Source organism: Oryzias latipes, chromosome 11 (genome assembly GCF_053564925.1).
Source record: "Oryzias latipes strain Hd-rR chromosome 11, Olatipes_Hd-rR_3.1".
Lineage (NCBI taxonomy): Eukaryota > Metazoa > Chordata > Actinopteri > Beloniformes > Adrianichthyidae > Oryzias > Oryzias latipes.
The window spans coordinates 20,018,565-20,029,336 of record NC_136247.1 but is presented as its reverse complement, the minus strand read 5'-3'; the positions used below and the strand labels follow the sequence as shown (position 1 = coordinate 20,029,336).

At 38.8% G+C, this 10,772-nt stretch overlaps 1 protein-coding gene and 1 long non-coding RNA gene across 2 annotated transcripts; one reads left to right on the top strand and one right to left on the bottom strand.

Moving 5' to 3' along the window:
* Positions 1-2,292: 2,292 nt before the first annotated feature.
* Positions 2,293-6,180, top strand: LOC144995640 (uncharacterized). Its single transcript, XM_078955388.1, has 5 exons — positions 2,293-2,586; positions 3,874-3,967; positions 4,311-4,422; positions 4,531-4,790; positions 5,744-6,180. The coding sequence occupies exons 1-4, from the start codon at positions 2,466-2,468 to the stop codon at positions 4,534-4,536; spliced, it is 333 nt and encodes a 110-aa protein (XP_078811514.1). The 5' UTR covers positions 2,293-2,465; the 3' UTR covers positions 4,537-4,790; positions 5,744-6,180.
* Positions 6,181-7,475: 1,295 nt separating this feature from the next.
* Positions 7,476-7,713, bottom strand: LOC144995641 (uncharacterized). The gene is made up of 2 exons (XR_013659159.1): positions 7,607-7,713; positions 7,476-7,528 (listed from the first exon to the last, which is right to left on the bottom strand). It is a non-coding gene; the product is annotated as an uncharacterized LOC144995641 (long non-coding RNA).
* Positions 7,714-10,772: the final 3,059 nt, after the last annotated feature.

Genomic DNA, 10,772 nt, shown 5'->3' with positions numbered 1-10,772 from the left:
TCTGGAACGATGGGTAATAGCCACTGATTTGTCTTATTTCCTTAGCTTTGCGGTTCCATCTTGACACAAGCCAATCTGGCAGTTTTAACAGTATCCTTTGGTTCTCCATACAATCATTGAGAACTTCCAGAGTTTTGATATGTGGCATTGCTGCTTCACAACTTTTAAGGAAGTCTGCAAATTCTCGTAATTCACATCCATCCTTGGAGTTTATTTTAGGCCAACTGTGGAGCTTGTCTTTAAAACATTTTGCTATGGTGAATGGATCTCCAAATCGTCTTTCCAACAAATCTTGAGCTGAGTCGTATGCTTCGTCTGTGCCTATTAGGAGAAATCCTTCGACTGCCTTTTTTGCAGATCCACCAATGTACTTTCTAAGGTAGTACAGCTTTTCGTTTTTGGGAATATTTTTTCTTTCAATTAATGTTTTGAAGGACAACTGCCAGTCTTTAAACTTTAGAGGGTCTCCAGTAAACACTGCAGGTTCTGGAGTTGGAAGCCGATTGGCACATATGGCTTCTGCCAAAATGCTCACTAAATCAGAATTATGCTGAAGTTGTGTGTTAGCTGTGGGGACTTGTATTTCTCTAGGAACAAATTGCGGACTTGATTCTTGAATTATTTGACTTTTGACTACTGTGTTAGCAAGTGGAACAAATGCAGGGCTCGTTGCATTTAGAACTTGTGCTGTGTTTGAACCTTGAAAGAGTGTAAGTGGTGTGATGGGAATTTCATTACGTTCATCCGCCAGTTTGTTGCTGCTTGTCGAACTGTAACTTTCGTAGCTGTTTTCCGCTTCATTATAGATCTTCACTCTGGCTTTGGCTGCATTAAGTTTTTTAATCTCTTCCAAACGTTTTATTTTCCTGCGTTGTTCCTCCATTGCTTGTTGTCTTATTAAAGTTTCAACTTCAAGTTTTTGTAATTTGCTCTTTTGCCTTTCTTGTTCTTCCATGACAGCTAAGATTTCTTGGGATGCGGCTGCCTCAGCTGCTGCTTCAACCTTTTTGATTGACTGTGCGCATGACAGCAATGAGCTATTTGACTTTTGTGTTTTCGACCTGGAATTAGATCTTTCTGAAGCCAAACACGATCCAACATCTGGCCATGGCTCTTGGTCCTCTTCGGCCTTTCCTTCTAGCCACCTTTCAGCTCTTTTAACAATGAAATCTGAAAGGGTTGTGCATGCATCAACCTTGCACCTCATGTCTGGATCCGGAGCATGTATTTGCCGGATCTCATTGTATATAGCTTGAACATTTTGGCAAGTTAATATTATGTTGTTCATCAACTCTGTTAACTCACTCTCAGTGGCTGTGTCAGTCAATATTACTTTGCTTAATCTTGCCTCATATCTCCATTTTTCATAAGAAATTTTGTATTTACGTTGCAGAGCTTTGAGATTTTCTTCTTGAAGCTCCTTTCCCTTTTCAGTTAATGTTCTTGTTCTTTCACTTTTGCGAATATTTGTTTGAGTATCTGGATCATTAGATACGTCAGTCATCTTGTGAGTCGAGTCCTATTGTTATAATCTCACTTCTGATCACAAATGACTCAAATATTACCTTCAAATTGTTATTTCTTAGTAAATAACATTAGTTAATTAATTTCTCAACATAAATAGGATACATTCACTTATATTACTTCAATTAACCTTGAATATGGTTTTAACTTCAAACAAAATGTAGAGACTTCAGTAATTAGAACAAACAAATTACCATAAAGTTCAGTAGACCATAATTAGCTTTTGGCTTAATGTGCTGAAATAACTTTGTGCAGTTTAACTTCTTTTAAACCACCCTTATTTCCTTAGAGCACAATTCTTTTCTTATTTCCTACTTTACTTCATGAAATTGTCCTTAATCAACGAAGCACTGTTGCTGGGGAACGTTGAGCTGGCGTAATGGCGCCCTCTTGTGGTGTGCGTCGGTTATCGACCAACTGCCGCTGTTGTATGGAGTTATTTCAGTCTCAATAATCAGAAATGCACACAACCGGTTTTACAAATACACACGCTCCGATTCACAAATGTCATTTTATGCAAACGTGAAAAATAAATTCGGAAATACACACCCTGTGTTTCACAAACACACAGATTATGTTTCACAAATGCACACTAAATGTTTTACAAATGCACAATAAGTGTTTCTCACAAATGTGCACACTGTTTTTCACATAAACATTTTAGGAATTCACAATAAATGTATCAGAAATGCACAGTAAGTGCTTCACAAACGTGACTTTTAGGTACACATGTGATGTGAACTCACAGATCATTCGAACTGCAGACTGTGCATTCAAAATCCCGTTCTCGTTTGTGAATCTCCCCGTGTGTGTGAGAGATTTTTCTACGGTGAATATTGAGACTCATCTGACGGAGCGGGTCAACTAATGTCACCATTGGCTAGTGAATCTGTCAATCAAACTCATCGGCAAAGCAGGCGGGTTCGCTTTTAGCCAATCGAATGGCCCCTTACACTCTTCACTCTCAACTGACGAGGGAGGGAGCTGTTCAGCACAGCAGTTGGGAGGACGCGGGCGGCAAACATGGCGGAGAGGTCTTCAGAACGGGAACAGTCTCAGCCCGTAAGTAATGCACTTATTTTATCATTCCCTCGTTGTACATCTTGTAATGTTATTGAATACTAAGTTGAAGCGGTCTCCTTAGCCAAGTGACATGTGTGAATGCTTTATGAACACTGCAGCCGAGTCGTTTGCAGAGTACCCCCACCGCAAATTAGCTTAGCTTAGCCTGTGCGGTCATATTTTTTATGAAAGCGGGGGAGGACTTATGATGGTTTTGTCAAGTTTTATACTTGGCATACCAGCTCTTCACACAACACGAGTAACTACAACCAACCAGGGGCCTCGAAACTAGCCGGCTTTCGACTCAAATTGTGTCTGCCTGCCCTGTGTGAGTGTGAGGGAAGTTTAAGCTAGCGCATCGGTTCAAGCTAGATATACAGCCAATGTAGGTTCTTAACATGATTCATAAGGAGCCAAGGGGAAAACATGCCGGATTTACAGCAGCACAGAAAGTTTAATAAAAAGTATTGATTTAGAGACGGGGATTTGTTTAAACACTGATGCTATGCTAACTAGCTAGTAAGTTAGCTGTCCCGTGTGCTGCCTTTATGTAAACGCGATCCGGGTTAAAGTTAGACAGTCTTTTCACAACCCAGACTTTAAGACGGGGTGGATATGTGCAACAAAGTTAATTCATATGACATTCATGAAAACGGCATTTTTTAAACATAACATACATGAATCCACTGAGAATGAAAGAAGCCTCATTAACGTTTCTAACGTTAGAACCCGTATTCATTGTGATGACCAGCCCTATGAGATTGTGTCAGAGTGACAGCCACTAAATTCCCCGTATCTTTACTTCCAATGACAAAATGACAAGAATCCCAAACATTGTGTTTTTAGGCTGTTTTGTAGTCAATAAGTAGTCACAGAAAGGGCGGATGGGAGAAATCTGCTGTCAACAGTGATTTGAGTAGAAGTTACTGTAAGTATTACACACAGGCTTCCTGTGATCAGTGTCTTGTCTCTGATATTTTTTTAAAGCTGTTCTTTACTACAAGCTCAAGTTATCATAGCAAGAGTGTTTTAAAAAATTCCCCTTTCTAATATTTGAAAATTATGTAATTTAATCTCAGACAGCTAAATGATCCATCCATGTTTGTTGTGTTTTTATTTATTCTCTAGGAATTGCTGAAGCGTGACATCCTAAATACCTTTCTATTCTATTCTATTTCATATTTTATCATCCTATTGTATTACTGTTTTACCTGTCAATTGGGAATTTAGCATTTTTGCCCCTGTAAATATCTGTCAGTTGAAAGTATTTGTACTTGTATTCCATAGATCTTGTACCTGAGAAGATAGCAGAGAACAACTGTGCAGACACCCACTTGGCCTTCTTCAGTGACGCTGTGAACGTTTATGGCTTACCTCTGAGGTATTCATGTTTTTCATAAAGAAATCTTTTATTCACATATCAGGCAGTATAAGTACTTGGTTTTTTGTACAAAAATAAAATAACTTTTTTTAGACTCCTCTGAAAACAAAGCCAACTCTAAAACTTTCCCCTCGTGAATAACATTTTACCCCCCCTTAACAGTCTCTCTCACCTCATTTTTTTCCCCAGTGATACATGTAACCCACTCCTGCAATTTATCTAACCTAGAAATTCTACTTATTGGCATCATACATAAGAACATTACATTTTAAGTTGATGTGTACCGTATTGGCGATGCATTTGTAATTATGTGTTTGAGACTTGATTTTCATGTTATTGTCAGGGTGAGAGGAGATCACGGAGGAGAAAACGTGGGCATAGCCGAGTTAATGCTCACAGTACGTACAACTGACACAAACGGCTTCATTGTGGGAAAAGTGTACACACAATCAACGGTGAGTTGAACCTAGTTTTAGATGCTTTAATATATACATAAAAGTGAATGATGTATTAAAAATAAATCTGACAATATAATATTTCTTTTTGCTTTTTTCCAAATACAGGATTGAGCTCCTCTGGTGTGATGTCTTCATGACTGTTACTGGTTTATATTACAACATCCTGCACTCTCCTGAGGACCAAGACTTGCTCAATATCAGTAACATCACGTATTCTGCTGCCATTACATCTTCCTACCACGCATTCAGGCCAGTTTGGATGTCTTTAGTGACGCGTGGGACAGCCAATCAGGACGGAGCAAAGCATGACACCAAATCAGCTGTGGCATTTGGGCTTGACCCAGAACCCTGTTTCTGATCCCCGGGTAAGTGCTTTATTTCAGTGTTTTTCAACCTTTGTTCTCTTGTTCCACGGTCTGACACCGGACTCTGTGGAAAGTTACACCGCTAAAGACAAGCTTTAGCTGGTATTTTTGTTATAACTGAGCGACTTTATCAGCAGAATTAAAAACAAGGAAGTGAAAACTTTAACCACTTCTCATTGGTCAGACTGATGACATGTGATTAAGCCTTCAAGAATGATTGGTGGAGACAGTTAAAGGGGCGGGACTTTTCCTTACAAGGTTATAGCTGCAGCTAAATCACGGTACTGTCAACCTTATCAAAATGTATTTTATAGAATTAAATAAACACAAAGAAAAAGTCATTTTAAGATCTTTTATATTCCTAACTACTCAGTGTTTTATCAGTGCCTGTTTGGATTAACAAAGAGCTGATTTCCTGGAGATGAAAAATGATTTCAGATCAGTGAAGTAGGGCAATTCCCCACGGCACACTTGACCATCTCCCGCGGCACACACACTGGTTGAAAAACCCTGCTTTATTTAATCTCACTGTACTGGACAACTGATTTGTGTGCAGTTCGACTAAAGTGGAAAGTATCAAGAACAGTATGATGAAATCACAATGACTACAAGGAATTTTCATCAAAAATGAATGAAAAGTATTATTGTTGTGTGGTGCAAACTATTTCCCTAAATTGTTTGGTTTTTTAAATCAAGTAGGAAGAATAGCACATCTGCAAGTTCAAAATGCATCACAATGTTTGGCATTATGAGCCATCAGCTGTACTAATCTCACTACTTTGTTAAGAGTCACTTATTTGCAAATTATAAACAGTTATGGAGATATGAGGTCTGCCTGCTAGAAACAATATAAGTCATTATTAGTGGGTCTCTGTTCCTACATAATCTAAAACATTAAAAAAAACAGTGCTGTTCATAAACAGTATCTTTTTTTTTTTTTTTTTTTTTGTCAGGGTATGCTGGTTCCAGAGATTGAATGGGAGGAGAGTGGATCCATGGCTGAACCTCATCCTGGGATCAATGTCCTGGAATGGGACAGTCACCTTTTGGGTCCACAAATGTTGGAACTGCAAGACGACATCAATCCATTGTTTAATTCAGACCGTGTGGGAGTGGACCTACATCTTTACTGTCCCGTTTGTTTAGAACTTAATTTAGGCGACATAATTACATACAGAAGAAGAGAGACTGAGGGGAGTAAGACAGAGTTCAAATCAATACTGCTGTATTGTTCAAGGGACTTCATTGTATGTAAGGAAGTTATGAAAATTAGTTCCACTTTAAATAAAATTCAAATCAGTAGAGATCCCACATTTGCTTAAATTTTGATGTTTTAATCTGTCCATGTTTTCACTGAATTTTACTCTGCAATAAAGGGTGAATGTTTGCACTTTGTTGTTCTATGACCATCTTTTGTTGTGTAGTATTTAACCAGCTATAAAACCCAGAGAGATGAGGATCTTTTTTGCAAGGGTGACCTGGCCAAGAGGTGTATATGTATATGGTTACAATATAAAATCAATGACATTTGAGTTATTAAAAAAATAAAATTAAGGTCCATCAAAGTGACTTTGGGCTGAGCAGGGGAGGTGTATATTGGGCGTCTGTGATTGACAGTGAGATGAACTTGAGGTAATGTAGTCCCACTGCGTGGTACGGAGCAAAGTGATGCCAGTTTCTCCACAAAACCTTCTGTGGAAGTTAAAGATTTTTCTCCTCCACCTTCAGATGATCACGACCGAAGGGAACCGTGTCTGAGTGTTGAAATGACGCTAGCATGAAAGCTAAGAGAATAACGTACAAACAATCCCGAGTGAAACATTCATTTTAAATCTCATGACCAGTACAGAGTTCGATGGATTCTATGTCAACTGCATTCAACCACTGTTGCCTTGCTCCCAGGTCCACTGAAAAGTTGCACAAGCCAGTAATTTTTGACAACCCAAGGCAAATAAACCGACAAGCCATGCTAAGGCTAACACGCTAACGACCGACTGGTACAGAATCAAATATGGGCGGAGCTTTTGCCACCTGCAGAAAGCGTAGAGAAAGTGTAAGGGGCCATTCGATTGGCTAAAAGCGAACCCGCCTGCTTTGCCGATGAGTTTGATTGACAGATTCACTAGCCAATGGTGACATTAGTTGACCCGCTCCGTCAGATGAGTCTCAATATTCACCGTAGAAAAATCTCTCACGCACACGGGGAGATTCACAAACGAGAACGGGATTTTGAATGCACAGTCTGCAATTCGAATGATCTGTGAGTTCACATCACATGTGTAACTAAAAATCACGTTTGTGAAGCACTTACTGTGTATTTCTGATACATTTATTGTGAATTTCTAAAATGTTTTTGTGAAAAACAGTGTGCACATTTGTGAGAAACACTTATTGTGCATTTGTAAAACATTTAGTGTGCATTTGTGAAACACAATCTGTGTGTTTGTGAAACACAGGGTGTGTATTTCCGAATTTATTTTTCACGTTTGCATAAAATGACATTTGTGAATCGGAGCGTGTGTATTTGTAAAACCGGTTGTGTGCATTTCTGATTATTGAGACTGAAATAACTCCATACTGTTGTGCCGTCCGTCTCTCGAGCTTCTCACCGCCGCTTGGCTGGAAGAGTTTTCACTGTAGAGTTTTCTTCACTGTTCCTCCTCAATGACAATGCTGGACACGGTATTCTCGAGAACAGGCGCATTTTAATGTCTTCACTCCATGTAACGCCGTGAAAACTACATAACAGAGTTGTACAAATACCGTTAGACTTGAAATTTACAATTTCACCAAAAAATACATAACAAGTTAACTACCTCGTGGCTGCCTGTCACTTTGGAGGTCTTTGATAAATAACCAGTCTGTATTCAACTTTTCACAGCTGGTTAGCTCCTTTTCCAAGCTGCCTTTTTGCATGGATCTTTCAAAGTCTATTATGATGTGGGAATAAACTCCTCAGCCCAACATCAAATCACGCGAGTTCTCAGGAACTCTCGTGTTATTAGTGTTATACACAACTTCATATAACATTGTAATATAACAGTACTAAACAGTATAAAAATCAAATAAAACACAATTTACACATTTTAATAACACAATTTTCAACCAAAGGTATTTCTTCCTTTAAACCAAAAATTCCCAAATCTTGTAACCTTTTCAGTGACACTTACATGGACCTCATACCCTTCTAGATGCATTCCTTTTATAGGTAGGCCACTTGCTGCTTCAGCATTTTTTTCTGCCTCGAGAATAGAGGCTTCAACTTCATACTGACCATATCTTGACCACAAGTTCTTTTGAACTATTTCCTTTACTTCTTTAAACTTCTCTTCAGCATCAACTGCTGTCTTTTCAATGTCATAATCCAATGCCTTTTCAAGGATGTCCTCTGATTCTTCTTCTGTTGTTTCAAATAAAAGTCCAACTTTGTACTCATCATTGCTTTCCAGAAGATGTTTGAAGTAGTCAGACAGTTTATGAAATTCTTCTTTTAGCTCTACTTCAGACATGCAGTTAGCTTCTCTAGTGAGAAAGTTGGTCTGTCGTGTGAATCTGCTTTTTGCAGCAGTCCTCTCCCTTTTGAGTTCCTTAACAGTCTTTCCTGGGCCTTCATATGCCATTTTTGTGTTGAGAACTCTCCACGTCTGCGTCAGCAGCTTTACACAGGATCTTCTGGAGCCTTTTATCTTCTCCTCCTGGCTGCACCGTGGTTATCAAGTGTCGAGTTATTTCTTTTCATTTTCAATGCTGCCCAACTCGAATGGCTCAGGAGACAACGGAGGATGCTGGACAACTCCACTCATTTTAACTTCTTTTTATTTTCAACAAAGAATGGATGAGAGCTTGATAACCTTGAAATAAAACAGAAAATAATTAAACAGATATCAGAAATGTTTGTCAGAAATGTACTGTTATTTTAAACTTTTGCAAATATTGTGCCATTTAACTATTTCACTTGTTGAATAATGTTCCCACAAATATCAAACTAGAAATGAAATTGAAATCAACATACCAATGGCATCACCGAAGTCATCCAAGCATTGAAATGTTTGTTTGTTGCTCAGCTCACCATGACTGCCAGACAAAAACCCCCACCTGCACACTGTCACCTGGTTAAATACCTCTTCCCATCTACCTGCCTGGTAGATTAGGATTCACATTCTCCTTATACCGCCCCCTGCAGCTGTGGAGTTGATCCTACCTGGAACAATCCTCCAAATCAATGTTCAGGAGCAAAATAAAGAAAATAGAAAATAAGGCAGAATAAAACAAACTTAACAGTGATCTTTAATAAATACTTTGGTTGAGTGATTTGTTTTGCACTTCAAGGCCACCATACCAAACAGACCCCAATTCTACCAACAATGCATATCCATGTTTGAGATGGGACTACTTCCCTAATTCCCCACCACTACACTGCCACCATGGGTCTGGCTTTTAGTGTCATCTCATTAACCTGTTTAACTCAGGGAATAACTTTTGAATATGACTTGGGACCTACCTCACATCTTTGTGTAGATCAAATGAAGCCCAGTCTATAATCAGTGAAGTCATTATAGTAGCTTTTCTACCAAGATGTGATCAAAAACATTGATTGGAAGAACACCTAGCAGCATCATACACACCTTACCATTCACATCACAGAGCTAGTTACACAACTGGTCTCCATCTCTTTGTCTGCTCTGATCTTCTTCTGTCTGTGAATGCTTTGCTGCTTCCTCCTCTCATCTTTTTCCTCATCCTCCCCTGCTGTTTGTGCCTTTTTTTCTCAGGTCACTGTGTTCTTCTTCCCTTTGCACCCCCCATCCTCTTTTGCCTTGGATGGAGAGCAGCGAGAGGAGGAATTGTATCTCCTCAGTTTGCCATAGGCTCTCTTCAATATTTCATCAAGAGTGCATTTGTTTGAGATGAGCTCTGCATGTGTGTCTAAAGAAAGATGTCTTCACAAACAATTGTATGTATATTCACATATGAAGGGGCCTTAAAACCGGATGGTACTGTGTATTGAGAGATGATTTAAGGCTTTGTGATCTATCACTGGATTTTTTTAAACTTCACTTCCCCAACCCCATCTTCCATTTTTCAGCTCCAGTCTCATGACATCGTCATCAGGCGCTGTCTAACACTGCACATGCCCTCTTGTGAGGGCTTTTATTCACCCCATGCATGCTGCTACTATTAGTTTTCCATGATTTTGCTTGGTGTGCATATGAAACAGAGTGTACATGCATCATGGGCCAGTCTTCAGGTGGTCCCTAAGGACCACAAAGCAGCATACATCATCATCATCTAGACTCGACATAAAAAAGAGCCCAAATCCCTTCACTTCTTTTGCTTTTTCAGCACTTTACAGATTTAAAATTGTATATTTATATAGTATTTTTTTTCCTTTGTTTTACTTTCAGGCGCACGCTGCTCTTTAGGTTGAAATCTGCAACTTCCATCAGATTTTTAGAAGAAATTTTACAGTTTGTGTGCAATTCTATTTTACTTCCTTCGCATTCTTTGTTAATTGGTTAAGTTTCTTAATTTGCTATGATGCAGGTCAATTTAGAATCTGCCTCTTTTTCGAATATGTGCATTTACCTCTGAATAAAATTGCAAGTTTGCATTGAAATTATCGGATATTATGTTATTTCATTTTAGCTATAGAGACTTCAAGTAATTAAAGAAACATATATAGTGTGAATATTGGTATGAAAAAATGCTCCAATAATATTTAAAAAAGATAGAAAAAAGAAAGATAAGAAAACATATTACTGCTGACCCCCCCCCCCCCCCCCCCCCCCATTTAAGCTTTTAGTGTGTTTACTGTCTGGCAAAGTAAAAAAAATGAAAGTGAAAGAATGAACAAAGCAAAAAATAATAATAATTGTAGTTGGAGCATTAAAATCAAGATGTTACTGGTCCCGCTGTTTCTACAGATTCCTGCACATTCCATGGCTGTTGTCAGTAACAGTTTGGCACAATCCACATCCCTGA